This window comes from Mixophyes fleayi, chromosome 8 (assembly GCF_038048845.1).
Source record: "Mixophyes fleayi isolate aMixFle1 chromosome 8, aMixFle1.hap1, whole genome shotgun sequence".
Classification (NCBI taxonomy): Eukaryota; Metazoa; Chordata; class Amphibia; order Anura; family Limnodynastidae; genus Mixophyes; species Mixophyes fleayi.
The window spans coordinates 45,524,754-45,540,221 of record NC_134409.1 but is presented as its reverse complement, the minus strand read 5'-3'; the positions used below and the strand labels follow the sequence as shown (position 1 = coordinate 45,540,221).

Genomic DNA, 15,468 nt, shown 5'->3' with positions numbered 1-15,468 from the left:
GTCAATTGTTGTAAACTATTAGTAGTCTTCTTCTTGGTCTGCTTCTGGGTTGAAAATCCACCCCCAGCATCAGGAGCAGCAGCCGCAGCAGTGGGCCTAACGCTGAAGGATTCTTCTGAGGAGTCCTGCATAGGGGAGGTGTCATCTTGCCTTAGAAACTTGGATGCAGAACTAACTCCGATCACTTGTGAGGATATTGATGAAGAAGGTGTTGGGGTGTAGATTGCAGGTGCTGGCATCTAGCTGAGAGAAGAGAGGTAGCTGTGCTGGACTGTTTGGCTGGTATTTTTAAGCATAAGTTTCTGATTTTCACAAAAGCTTTCCATGAACTTGCTTCAAATGGCGTAACATGGATGAGGTTCCTAGATGGTTAAGGTCCTACCTCTACTATCTGTTCAAATGGTGTAACATGGATGAGGTTCCTAGATGGTTAAGGTCCTACCTCTACTGTCTGTTCAAATGGCGTAACATGGATGAGGTTCCTAGATGGTTAAGGTCCTACATCTACTACAATGCTACAAATGGCCAGACAACTGTTGTCAGGATTTGTGTAAAAATAATTCCACACATATGAGGTGGATTTTTTGGTCTTATGCCCAGGCATGACAATGGCCTTCTTCTTATCACTGGCAAGAACTTCTTCTACTGGTACATGACTTGTCACAGTAGAGTTCATTAACAGCACTGTTTGCTTAGGTGCCTTAAGCCCATTGTTAGCTTGTTTAGTGGTGGCCCAAACAAACCAAGCACTTCATCCACAAAAGTGGCACTGCTTGTCGCTGGAGTGCATGCTTTGTTAAACTGTACGTGTCCATTTCAATATCTTACATAAGGGTGGGTGAAGGTCAGTGAACAAGATACCACGCCATTCTTGATGTAGGTAACTTTGATGAAACAAATATTAAAGCTCATAACTGTGGTCCCATGAACAGTATTTTGAAATTTGCTACGCTAAGCATTTTACGGCTGAGCAGCCATCTGACAAACTATTCAATCAATGCTGCCATTAGGGTACAGTGAAAATAGGTGCAATTATGCCTGCCGCTGTTATTGAGTAATTAATGAAAGGACAGTTATAACATTAAAAGAAATTTTTTGACAACATGTGTGAAATAGGAATTGTGTTAAGTTCTTTTTATTTTTTTTGAGCTGGTTGTTAATTTCACATTCGTGGGATAAATGATGCACAGGATTTAACAGTTACCAAATTAACAGTCCAACATGATCTTATTCCATTTTGACGGGCTTTTAACTAGTTGTGTTATAAATCCCCAAACTTTAGAATACTTTACTGTTAAAATACTTTTCTCATTAATGTGTTTTTGCAATCAAGAAAATGTAGTAAATACTTCAAATATATACTGAATCTTCAAACACTTGTACAAAACTCCAGCTTTGCTATTTGAGTAACCATTTATACACCATAGAATATAGGTTTCTTACATTTCAGTCTTTTAGCCAAACTGATGCAAGCAAAAACACAAAGCAAAAAACATAGAGCATAAGCATTGTCAATGGTGATTTAGAATCATGTTTTGCTACTCGTGTTCTTAGGGGCTTTTCAATGCGTTCCCATTGGGTGAAAATGGCTTCTCGAGCGCCAGACCACTTTCCTGGACCAGTCAGACGGTACTGATAAGAATTGCAGGGTCCAAAAACAACTTTGAATGCCAAAAGTGGGTCTGTCAAGAACAACTGGAATATGTTTGGTTTCACGCCTATATCTGAGGCAAGATCATCCATGTATGTAATGTAATCAGTACGTCGAAAATTATTTTCAGCTGTGGCAAACCTTAAAGGATAACCAAAAGTAATATCAAAATTTAATTAACAAGATTCATGTCTAGCATAGTTGTCAACAAACATAAGGTTGTTTAGGCAAACCCTCATGCACTAGTGGTGTGTTTGCAAAACTTGAATAGATATTAAGAATTGTTTCAGCATGCAGAATAAGAGGAATTATACTGTGCAGCTGGGCAAAAATGAAAACTAGGGGCCAATATATAAAATCTGCCTTTGTCTCTGGACATTGGGGACTGTTGGTGACTAAATTCCATCTATGTGCTTGACGTGACTTCTACTTTGTATCATTTCTTAGTATGTAGCTTGCTCACACTTATATTCACACTTATATACCGATTTTATTATTTTCTTTATATTCTACAGTAGATGGTATATTATACTTATACTTTTCAATATTATTTTTTCTGTGAGAAAAAAGTCTAGCTTGCATTATGAAGAAGCAGTTTTTCTAGGAATAGATGGTGTGTAGGGTCCTCATCTCTTACATCCTGAAAACATGGACCGTGGGCCACCCTCATTTCCAAGACAATGACTTAAAACCTCTGCAGTTTTCTTGTTGGAGAATGGCATCAATTGAGCCTGCACACCTTCATCATAATCATCAGTTATTTATATAGCGCCACTTATTCCGCAGCACTGTACAGAGAACTCATTCACATTGATCCCTGCCCCATTGAAGCTTACAGTCTAAATTCCCTAACATATACACACAGGCAGAAAGAGAGAGACTAAGGTCAATTTGATAGCAGCCAATTAACCTACTAGTATGTTTTTGGAGTGTGGGAGGAAACTGGAGCACCCGGAGGAAATTCAGGCAAACACGGGGAGAACATACAAACTCCACACAGATAAGACCATGGTCGGGAATCAAACTCATGACCCCAGTGCTGTAAGGCTGAAGTGCTAACCACTAAGTCACCATACTGCCCTTCTGAGTAAGTTGGTATTCAGCACATTACAGTAGCACACTAATGTACAGACTTGAATTGCTTGTGTTGTTATGAAAACTGTTTATAATTTTGTTAATTTTATTATAGTGCATGTGATTTTCAACCAATTAAATTAGTGTAGCCATTAATGAAAAGCTAAATCCGGAAAGTGGAAAAACGTAAAAACAACAACAAACAAAAAAATGAGGAGCTGCTGGCAGAGAAAAAAAACAATTGCTACAAGATCCTAAAACAATAAATTTGTAATAATTTGATAAATCACCTATTTAGAATTTTAAGGTCTTGCCACAGGACTTTGACAAATTTATAAACAATAAAAACAAAATTGAATACATTTCTGCTCTCCTACATGTTTTACTACTGTGTCAATTAATTGTTATGTTGAGAATCCAGCGCACAAGTGGGGATATATTTGTAGTTACTGCAAAGTACTTTAAAAAATGTATGGTGGAAATACAACAAATGCACAAAAAAAAAATATATATATTTGAATTTATTATAGACTAGTAGGTACATTTTTACAGTTACTTACTTATTCATAAAGTTTACCTTTCGTTTGAAAGGACTTACAAAGGGAAAGTCAATTTGTGAAATGGTGTAATAGTTAAACTACACTTCAGTAACTTCCCTGTACATTGGGGGGGGGGGGGGGGGGAGTGCACACATTAAACAGATCATATTAATGTGACCGACTGAAGTCAGCTCTGGTGGCTTGAGGTCATACTGCTTTAATGGGACTACTGCACATCGTATTGCCCCTTGTGTCAGTGTTTAAGTTAATTACTTAATATTTTATCTTAGTATAACGGCTGGGGAATACAGACTACTACCAGCCCAAACTGTCTAGCGCTGGAGCTTGATTATAGTTTTTTGGGATTGGAACTATACTGTTGTTTTATATTTATGCATTGCAGACATTTCTCATTCAACCTAATAATACTGTGTGTGATGAGTGCATGTAAAGTACTTTAAGCATTCTTTAAATATCTCTGTACACCTTGCAATGAATGAATTAGTGACAATAGAGAGCAGCAGGATATTGAATCTTATCAATGACTTTCATGATGCGTAGGAGACCCTCAAGTTGACAGTACTAATAAAACATGCAAATATAAAACATGCAAATAGTATTATGCATTGGAGAATTGTGAGGATCTGCCACAATACAGGTAGAGATATCAGGTGGCAGTGCACCTTCAACATTAACAATGTGTGAGTGTCCACCATGATACAAGCTACAGATGAAGGGCCTGATTCATTAAGGATCTTAAATGAAGAGGATTCTTATTTCAGTCTCATGGACAAAACCATGTTACATTGCAAGGGGTGCAAATGAGTGTTCTGTTTTGCACATAAGTTAAATACTGCCTGTTTTTTCATGAAGCACACAAATACTTAATAGCTTATTTGTACACTGAAATTTAAAGTTGATATGCGTGTGCTATATGAAAAAACAGTCAGTATTTAACTTATGTGCAAAACAGAACACTCATTTGCAGCACACTATATAGTGCCCTCAGACGACTATGCAGACGATGATATAGTAAAAAGGGTTATTTTTAAACAGTAACTATCACCACAGAGATTTACAGACAAAAGTTTTGGGACTTTGCCAAGAACCCCTACGTCACCCATGAGCAGTTTGCCAACCTGCTGTGAGAGTCCACTAAAAAGTGGGTGCCCTGAGCTGGTGTCCAGACCGTAGAGGGTGTAATTGACTTAATGTGCCAAGAAGAGTTTCTCTGCTGGTGCACCATGGAGGTGAAAGAATGGGTGCTGGACAAGAAGCCAGCCAATTTGGGATGACCCGCCCAGTTGACGGATCATTGAGTGATGGTAAGGCCACAATCCCTGAAGCATCAGGCTAACAGCCAACCCTAAAGGACGGTAGAATCAGGGACAGAGTTGCAGTACCTGGGGCAATATATGGGGGAGGAAGGGCTAAGCCTGAACTAGCATAGGTAGAAACCATCCGAGACTGGCCCTAGCCCACAACCAAACAACAAGTACTGGCCTTCTTAGGATCTGCAGTACACTACAGACATTTTGTTGCAAACTGTAGTGCTGTAGTGAAGCCCCTGGCAGATCTTAATAAGAAACAACTCCTGAAGACAGAAGACTAGACACACTTCTGTGAGCTGGCATTCGAGTCAATGAAAGAGACCCTGGTGCGAGCTTCAGTACTAATGGAGCCTGATTATGAAGGGAATTTTATTGTACAAACTGATGCGCCACTCAGCCTGCCCAGATGGGCAGGAGCACCCCGTGGCCTATTTAAGCAGGAAATTGCTGCACCGGGAGGTGGAGTATGCCACAATTGAAAAAGAGTGTTTGGCAATTATGAAGTTCTAGTGAAGAAACTATGTGGTAGCAGCACAGCACCACTATAGTATTTAATAGGGATGTGTTTGAGATAACGAAAGGGGACATAGAGGCTTACAGACTTTTATGGAAAGTGGTGCATCCAATTGAAAGAGAATGGGATTACCCAATTGTCCTGATGTCTGCACCTTGCCACCAGGGGGCAGAAAACACCCACTGTCTTCGCCTGAGTCAAGTGTCATGGCCACCTTCATACAGGAGAGCTTGGATCATGGGTTCAGCATGGAGTCAGGTCCTTGACCAGTGCAGGGTTCTTTCTCAATGTACAGAAGGATGGTTCTATAAGACACTGCTTTAACTATTTTAGGGGCTCAATGAAATTCCTATAAAGAATCTATACCCCCTCTGACTGATCTCTGATCACTTTGAGATTATCTGTAAGTCCATAGTCTTTGCCAGACTGGACTGAGGGGTCTACACCCTGATCCATTTCCGGGACTGGGTGAAGGTGATCTTCAACACAAAGGATGTCCACTACAAATAACAGGGCATGCAATTTGGTGATTTGGCCAGGGTAACTCCACTGGAGACATTGGCCCTCATCTACCTTGATGATATCTTCATTTTCTCCAGCATATTTGAGGAACATCACAACTACTAGAAACAGGTAATGCACAAGCTCCAGGATAACCAACTATTCACAAAGATGGAAAAGTGTTACCAGTCACTGGTGGCAATGATGTAATTTACCCTGATCCTGCTTTTAAAATCATCACACTTGTGGTTAACTACAACTTTAGAAACCTGTAGATACTGGCCATCATCCTAAACTCTTAGCAGGCATGGTGCGAGCAATTCCTTACTAAATTTGAATTCATTATATTATACTGATCTAGAAACATGGAATCTGAAGCACCCTTCCAGCAGAATTTCCCATGTGTATCATCTATGACTGAGGGAACCAGTTTAAGAAGTCATTTGCAAAGGCTTGGAATTTCACTTTTTATGGATGGAGCATACTAATCAATCCCTCAAGTAGTTCTATGGTACTTTACAAGTTTGGCCTTTGAAGACATTGCCGTTTCAATTTTCCCCGAATTTCAAACATCAGTGACTTGTAAGATCCGCAGTTTAATACATTTACCCCCAGGACTCCTTTTACTTGTTCCAAAATTACACCTGGTGGTCATCCCATCTTCCCTTCACCCCTCTATGCTTCAATTTGCAGACAGACATGTTCAGAATCTACAGCCAGCACAGCCAAGTGGCTCTCTCCTGGGAGTTACCTACATAATGACATGATATATATACAGAGCAGCCACAACAGTAAAACCACTGAATAGCACTGAGTATATTGTTACAATGGCACCTGTCAAGGGGTGGGATATATTAAGCAGCAAGTGAACAGTCAGTTCTTTAAGTTGATGTGTTAGAAGCAGAACAAATGTGCAATCATAAGGATCTGAGCAATTTTGACAAGGGCCAAATTGTGATGGCTGGACGATTGGCTCAGACCATCTTCAAAACGACAGGTTGTGGGTATGCAGTGGAGAGTACCTATCAAAAGTGGTCCAAGGAAAGGCAAATGATGAACCAGCGACAGGGTCTTGAGTGACCAACATTCATTGATGCACGTGTAGGGCGAAGGCTAGTCTGTCTGGACCAATCCCACAGAAAAGCTACTGTAGCACAAATTTCTGACAAGATTAATTCTGGCTGTGATAGAAAGGTGTCAGAACAAACAGTCCATCACAGCTTGTTGCATATGGGGCAGTGTAGCAGCAGACCAGAGTGTCCACGCTGACCCATGCCAACCACCAAAAGTGTCTACAATGGACACATGTGAACCACAAATGGACCATGGAACAATGGAAGAAGGTGGTATGGTCTGATGAATCACATTTTCTTTTACATCATGTGAAATGTCTTGTGTGTGTTGGCTTCCTTTACCTGGGGAACAGATGACACCGGAATGCACTATGGGAAGAAGGCAAGCAGGCGGAGGCAGTGATATACTCCAGGCAATGTTCTGCTGGGAAACTTGAGTCCTGGCATTCATGTGGATGTTACTTCAACACGTACCACCTACCTAAACATTGTTGCAGACCAAGCACACCCCTTCATAACAAGTGCATTCCCTGATGGCAGTGGCCTCTTTTAGCAGCATAATGCCACACTGCAAAAATTGATCAGGAATGGTTTGTGAACATGACAAAGCGCTCAAGGTGTTGATTTGGCCTCCAAGTTCCCCAGGTCTCAGTCCAATTAAGCATCTGTGGGATGGAAAAACAAGTCCAAGCCATGGAGGCTCCACCTCACAACTTACAGGACTTAAAGCATCTGCTGCTAACTTCTTGATGCCAAATACCATAGGCCACCTTCAGAAGTCTTGTGGAGTCCATGACTTGACAGGTTATGTCAATGTATTCATTGTAGTCAAAAAGTTATTAAATATACTAATTAATTATTTGTATAATATTATTAAATAATAAATTAATAACTGCTGCATATTTTTTCTCACCATTTCTTTCTCAGTTTTTCATTCTTTAGCATTTCTTCTTTGATTTTTTCTGCATTTGGAAGTTTGTGTAATCCTGAAAAATAATGTTATTGTATGAAAAGGATGGGACTAAGTTTGAGCTATTTATGCTTCAATTATTTTCCTTTAAGTTTGTTCATTATTATATTTACCAATTCCTTACCTTTGAAAAGTCTAGTAGCCCATCGAGACTGAAGTTCAGAAACGACCACGGTTGGCCCAACTGGAAGAATAAAGGAAATGAATGCTAGCGTGGGCTTTTCAATGCCCAAAGGAATTATCTTTTTGTAGAAAGATCCTTTGCTTTCATCCTTCTTAACAAGTGATTCATCCAGAAAAGGGAAACTGTAGTCATATCCCATGGCTAAGATGACAACATCTAGATCATTCACAACAGAACCATCTGCAAAATGGGCTGATGTCTCGGTGAATGTTGTCACTTCTGACTTGATAATAATTGAGCCCGAGAGAACACGACTTGGAAGCTCTTCATTTACCAAAGGCTCCCTCCATTCAATTCTATGATAAAAATATATTTTATACCGTTAACGAAAGAAATGTTACAAATAAATGTAGAATGGAATGCAACATTCAATTATTCAGTAAAATATTCAGTAAAGCAAATTGCTGTAAATTTTCTATTCACTAAGTTGTGTCCCAAAGGGTACTGAAGAGTAGGAAGATTATGTAAAGATAGACACTAAAATATGAAAGCTTATGATTTCTGGTGGTGACTTCTGTTATGCAGGCAACAAATGAGCTAAGTATTTGCTTGATTAAATCCCTAAACAACAGTATGAGTTACCAATAAAACCAAAAAAGTGGGTAATCAAATTGGACAGACTAAAATATTTTGCAATTGGGACAAGTGGCTGGAATTCATAAGGTTGGCTTACTGTGGGGGGACAGATGACCAAGCTCACAGCCTGGCAGCAATTATCTGCTGACTATATTTTAAAGCATGCCAAAAATGATCTCATCAACCTCCTTCAGGTAACTCCCAGACATGCTGATCATTTTAGAACACACTCAAATCTACATTAGCCCAATATGTCAATATTGTTGCCAATATTGCTGTGTGTGTATGCGTCTAGCTTTGTACTTAAAATGCTTCAGTCTTACTGTAGCATTAACTACTCATTAGCCAATGTCTCTGTGCCTAGAGTTGTATGTACCATATAGGTAAACTAAAACAAAGCACATGCCTAATACACAATTGTTAGGGGGTAGCATTGAAATTATGTCATGCCAGTTTAATTTACTTTTTTCCCATTTAATTTTCTTGGTCTTTAACAGAGACTTCTTTCTCCCACTAAGTTTAATGAAGGAGAGAGTAATGGATAGTGAGCATTTTGAGCACAAAATTATTACTTTAGGATGTATCTACTCACAATACTTAGGGCATTAGAGTTAAAAAAAAAAAAAAACATCTAAGGCCCTAGAATAGTTTGTTTTTGGAAAATGGTTTCTGAAGTCATCACTTGCTTCCATAATTTCTTCTTGATTTCCCAAATCAAGAAATATTGTTTACACTGAAATTTGCTTCTTCATCTACAGCAAGAAAAAAAAAAAAGAAAAGATCCCTATATATTCAGAAGCAAAAGCATTCTGTTAGACATTATTACATCAAGTTATTGATTAAAAATGCCATCAGGTATACAAATACCCCATACTTCAATTTACCCCTCAGGTTCTATGTTGTACAGTTTATGGTTAAATTGATTATTCATGTATTCCTTTATCATCCATCGGGCTACAGCTGCTGGAACTAAGTTTTGGATCCAGTTTTTAAAACGGCGCAGAAAAAACAAATCATAAGGCAATCCTCCTTTTCCAAGTCGTTGAATAATCCATATTCCTTTTCTGGTGCTCAGGTATACCTGTAGAATATGATACATAGGTGAGATTAAATACAGGGATATGCAGTAAACGATCATCAATACAAAATGACTATGGGTAATAGTGCAATATTAAACAGAAGCTTAATATTATATTACATTAGAGCTAATATTCTAATATATTTATTAAATATTGGGTAAAGATAATAATCAAACTTTACAATCTGTTTAATCAGGAAAATCTATGCTTTTTTAATTATATTTGTTTTGCTAATAGTCTACATTTTCCTTCTATTTTGTGTATATTATATTCTGGGTACTGGCATACATTGCTAACAAGAAAATCACCGGAGCTATTTCTCCATTTATACAATAAAATGCTTTACAAAATACATTGCGGTTCTGGTACAAGTTCATGGATCGAAATGCTCAAAACATAGCAGAAAAAAATAAAGTTCTATTGGTTTCAATGTTATACTTCGATTTCCATAATTTTACCTGAGAGTTTGATCATCAAATATTATTTTGATTGAAAGATCATCTTCTTAATGTTTGCATATGTGACACCTAATGGATAAGAAATAGCTCCTCACAATGTAGAACAGGGGTGCCTTTCTTTGCCCAATTGCATGCAGTGAAATTCTAGGGGTATATTTACTAAGCGGCAGTTCAGACGAACCTCTGATTCTCTGAACTTTGCAGTAATTTTTTGAAATGGCAATTTATTAAGGACAAAGCCCATTAGGTTTTGTTACCTCCAGGACTTCACCCGTAGGGCTTATCAGAATAGGGTATTTCTGGGTGTAACAGGATGGGTCTGACAGTCATCATATTCCCCATCTGTCACTTTGAAAACGTAAGATGGAGTGTGCTTGTTTGATCTGTTCAGATGAACATTGTTTTTAGTTTCACTTATCCCATTGTTGTAACCTCTAACCATAGATACCCCCTACCAGGGATGGACTTACACTTAATCACCTTGGGCCTGATTCATTAAGGATCTTCAATTGAGAAGTTTATTTTTTAAGTCTCCTGGACAAAACCATGTTACAATGCAAGGGGTGCAATTTAGTTTTCTGTTTTGCACATAAGTTAAATACTGACTGTTTTTTCATGTAGCACACAAATACTTGATAGCTTATTTGTACACTGAAATTTAAAGTTGATATTTGTGTGCTACATGAAAAAACAGTCAGTATTTAACTTATGTGCAAAACAGAAAACTAATTTGCACCCCTTGCATTGTAACATGGTTTTGTCCAGGAGACTTAAATAAGAAACTTCTTAATTTAAGATCCTTAATGAATCAGGCCCCTTGTTCTTAAATGTGGCCAGATGGGTTGCACACATCTTATTTGGACTACAAAATTTCAGTCATGGTCAGTTATTTCCTCTCACAGTGAGGACAGGAAGTCTGGAACAGTTGGAGTCCCTTTCACATCATAACTGCATGAAAAGTCTTAAAACAAGGAATTGCTATGTGTGTCCTTGGATTAATCGCTGCAGTATCTAGTTTGATCCTTCATTGTTCTCCAGAAGACTTCTAGGCACCATACCAGCATAACTCCACGTGGGGCTACTCAACCACTCTACCCAGAACCATCCCTTAGACACCTCTCTGTCAATCCTAGGGCAGCTGAGCTCAGAATCACCTTGCAGGTTGTGATTATCATTTTGTTGAATGTACTAAATAAATGATAACAAGAAACTGAATGGTTGCTATAGGCAACATCTCCACTTTTTCAAACAAGTAGCTTGATAAATTTACCTCCTGGGGGTAAATGTATCAAGCTGAGAGTTTTCCGGCGGATTTGAAAAGTGGAGATGTTGCCTATAGCAACCAATCAGATTCTAGCTATCATTTTGTACATTGTACTAAATAAATGATAGCTAGAATCTGATTGGTTTTTCAAACCAGCTGGAAAACTCTTAGCTTGATACATATCCCCCCTGGTCTTAATATGGCTTCAAATTGTCAGTTCTTGTTTTGCTCTGGGTTGTCTTGTGCCTAATTTCTGCCCAGTAATTGTTATTTTGTTTGCTTTCAGACCAGACCCTTTTCCTTTATTTGTTTGGATCGGTTTCAGTTTACAATTGCATGGGAACAGCCTTTCTCATTTTCCAAAGCTGATATGGGTGGCACTGTTTCGACTATAATAGTATTTTCCTCTCCATAGGCCTGATTTAGAGTTTGAAGTATTTTTATATCACAGATGTATGTGCAAAATTTAAATGTAAAAATGCAAAAATAAAAAGCGCAGTTACAGGTGTACAACTGCATATACTTACACACAACAATAGTGCACAGATGCGTCATGACAGTGTTAGTTATAAATGCCAACATTGCATTACCTTTTTGGACATAAAATGAAGCATCATTTTCACAAGAGAGACTAGTGTGTTTACAGTGGTATTAATAAATGTGAACATCACAAATTCCATAAAAGGTTTAATTAATTAAGATTTAAATAAATGCAAACAGCACTACATTGCCAATTTCCTGCATTAGTCAAAATGGAAATTAATCTTTTGTGACTGCTACCCCCCTATAGCAAGATCCATGTTGCATTGTTCTGTTAAAAGAAAAGGAAAATAAAAGTGTGACCTCCCACCTACCCACATTAGCTTATCCAGCCCTAGTACTGCCAGTCTGCCAGTCTAGGTTGGTATTTTGCAAAACTGGGGGACAAAAACCCCTTACCTTAACCAGCACTAGTTCTGCTACCTTAAGCTGGTATTACCAAAAACTGGGGATGAACAGAGTGGAGCCTCCTGAAATTTCCAAAAACAGCAGTAGACTATCTATGCCAGCCAGGTCTGGTGGAACTATAACAAGGAAACGCGTAGCATGGGGTCCCCCTGTCATAGTACCGGGCCGGTCAGCATGGGGCTAAATTACTTGGTAGGATCAGGCCCCCTAGGATTAAACAGCCCCATGTTATTAGCACTAGGGCTGTTCCACACCGCTGATGCAGTGGGTGAGGGTTAATAAAATTTTGAATTAATTAGTCACTTTGTCCGTGGTTCACAACAGATCCCAAGAAACCCAGGCCACCATTAAGTGGTAGGGCATCCAAGTGCTTCTACTATTACAGTGCAGGTTTTTCAGGTCACAAGTGAAATAATTATCACCGCTTGTGGATCTTTCAAAATGTGTAAGTCAGTAAGGAATACACCTGTGTTCCGGCAAAATGATATGGCAAACAAGCACTGTTAGGACTGGGTTTGGGAAATACTGCTCTAGAGTATGTAAAATTTCTTCAATACTCCGCCCCCCACCTCCCGCTCAGATCAGAACTTTATCACCTTCAAGCTTTACTAAATTACTTTAACCTCTGCTGTAGAACTCTACCAATCCTCCTCTTTCCCACAGAATTCACAGTTCTATTAATTATCAACAATTTTCCACCTTTCTGCTACAACTTCTCACCCCAAATTATATCTGATTATCTTCTGATCTGGCAGTATGACATCTTAAGCAAACTCTAAACAGCCTAGTTCAAGTAGCTCCAGCTACACTTTACACTCCATCTCAACGGCAACGTTAGCCATGGCACACTAAAGAAACATTATACCTTGAAAACTTTCTCACCAAGTAGAACAACATTTGTAAAAGTCTTACATTTAATGACTTCCTCACATATACTGCTAATGGCCACTTCTATCGAAATGTTCTAGATGAAATAAAACATACTCCCTCTCTGTCATCAGTTCTCAGGCTTCTAACCTCAAACACTTCTTTATACATGTAAATCTCTTCTCAATGCTCCCATACCAATTGCTACCATCAATACACAAGATCTTGCTTTCTACTTCAAGGACAAGAATGAAAAGTTCAGACATGAAATGGTTTTGTCATCCTCAAGCAACAACCTGTTCAATTCCTTCCCTGCACCCTCTGGCAACTTCTCCTTTTTTGATCCCACAAATGAACTCACTTCTCATATTCCTACCCGACTACCTGTCCAATTGGCCATATGTCCTCACAAATCAGTTGATTCCTTTCAACACAGAAGACTGCACTGATGAAGGTGATCAATGATTTCAGCACTGCGGAATCTAAATGTCATTACTCACTTCTAAGTCTTCTGGACCTCTCTGCTGTATTTGACACCGTTGACTACTCTTTTATTTTATTAAAACTTCAAGACAAATCCCTTTCCTGGTCTTCATTCTACTTATCAAATTATTTTTCAGGGCTTGATTCATCTTCAGACGCACGTTCATTTTTCCGTGCCGAATCTTGCGTGAAACAGCTCTGCACATGCTCAGGAACAGATCTTACAACAATGTACACAATTGCATTCAGTTCATGTCGAAGCACAAAGGACACTTATGACTGCCTACAACTTGACGCAGGGCCATCTTTTCCATTGGGCATGATGGGCAGGTGCCAGGGGGCCCCACAGGCAAGGGGCCCCATAGGCAGGGCTCTTAATTAGAATAAATAATCCTGCAAAAGAAAAAACCTGCAAAAAAAAAACCTTCAAGGGTCACTGAGCAAGTACATCTATCTATCTCTATATCTGTATCTTTATACATCTATATCTATATATCTATATATATCTATATATATCTATATAGTATATATATATATATATATATATATATATATATATATATATATATATATATAAGGGCCCCGGTGCACTGCTTTGCCCGGGGGCCCATAATGTTGTTATGATGGCCCTGACTTGACGGGCTGAACATGGGAGGGAAGGGGCACATGGACTTTGGCAATTTACAGTAATGGCATGCCAATGCATGTGTATCCTGGGATTAACTAAAGTATGTGTTATTTAGCCAGCTACAGGGCAAGTGTAAGTGCCAAATGATAGTGATGACTGACACGGCATATTCTTTGCATTCAAAATTACACATACGCGTGCCACTAGCTAGCAAAGAACATGTGCATGCTTACATTTTTAAAACGAAGTTGCAGGTTGCGTCCAAAGTTGAATCATCCTCTCGGTTATCATTTGTCCGGATCCATCTCCTCCTTGCTTCCTTTTATATGTTGGAGTACCACAAGCCTCAGTCCTAGGTCATCTGCTCTTTTCTATCTAGAGCAATTTTCCTGGAAAACTAATAAGCCCCTTTGGATTTCAGTATCGTATGTATCCTCTACAGATCTCTCACTATCTGTGTTGGTGTGTTTTATTAAATGTCTTTTTGCCATTTCATCTTAGATGTCCTCTCCCCACCTCAAACCTATCCCTCTTGCCGGTGTCACATTTCTGATTTTGAAAATACAGATGGAAATAATAGTGACACGAACATCCCGAGAGTGTAAATATGAACATGGAGAAAATACCTAGGTGTAATTTTATCAAGCTGCGGTTGTGAAAAAGTGGAGATATAGGAACCAATCAGATTCTCAGGATTTTTTAAGGGGGGTTTCCAAATTTTCCAAAAATAATGAGGTAGCTGTGCACATGTGTGTATGTACATATATATATATATATATATATATATTGTAACAAAAGGAGGCATTTAGCTGGCAATATGCAATGAAAGCAGGGAAGTAGAGTAAAACATTTGTGCAGTGATGCACCTAGATTGAATGTAAAGACTTATGTATGAAAATTAATAGTTTAAGTTTGGTTAAACAGACAGGGTGTGTCTGTTAGTGCAAACAGAGCCAGGGATGGGCATTTCCTCTTAAAGAGAAGGTGGGTGTGTCACCAGTCCATCAAGCTAAGGCTGGGGGAGGAGAATCAGGTATACAAGCTTGTTTGTATCATTTGTGCATGAAGACAAATGCTGGGGAAGCTGGCTGGTCTTGAGAGAGAGCTGGTCTATGTATAGCTAGCATTTAGGGTCTCCATAATTGCTGTGAAAGTATACGGTGTCAAAACATTTACTGTCCTGACAATAAAACTACATAAAAAGGAAGAAGTTGTTCGCGTGTGCTTCAGCAGTAGCGGGCTCTTGCCACAATATATATATTAGGAGTGCTAACTGAACCCTGTGTTTTGGTTTTAGTTTTGGTTTCGGTTTGGATCTGTATTTGTTT

At 38.8% G+C, this 15,468-nt stretch overlaps 1 protein-coding gene across 2 annotated transcripts in view; it reads right to left on the bottom strand.

The window, feature by feature from the left end:
* Nucleotides 1-1,108: 1,108 nt before the first annotated feature.
* The window catches only part of LOC142099237 (dimethylaniline monooxygenase [N-oxide-forming] 2-like), a 45,822-nt gene continuing 31,462 nt past the window's right edge, over nucleotides 1,109-15,468 (bottom strand). For both annotated transcript variants that reach the window (XM_075182485.1, XM_075182484.1), the window contains exons 6-9: nucleotides 9,298-9,494; nucleotides 7,778-8,133; nucleotides 7,597-7,669; nucleotides 1,109-1,792 (exon numbers count right to left, since the gene is read on the bottom strand). In XM_075182485.1, coding sequence (XP_075038586.1) covers nucleotides 1,447-1,792; nucleotides 7,597-7,669; nucleotides 7,778-8,133; nucleotides 9,298-9,494 — 972 coding nt within the window. In that variant the 3' untranslated portion in view covers nucleotides 1,109-1,446. The remainder of the gene's footprint in view (nucleotides 1,793-7,596; nucleotides 7,670-7,777; nucleotides 8,134-9,297; nucleotides 9,495-15,468) is intronic.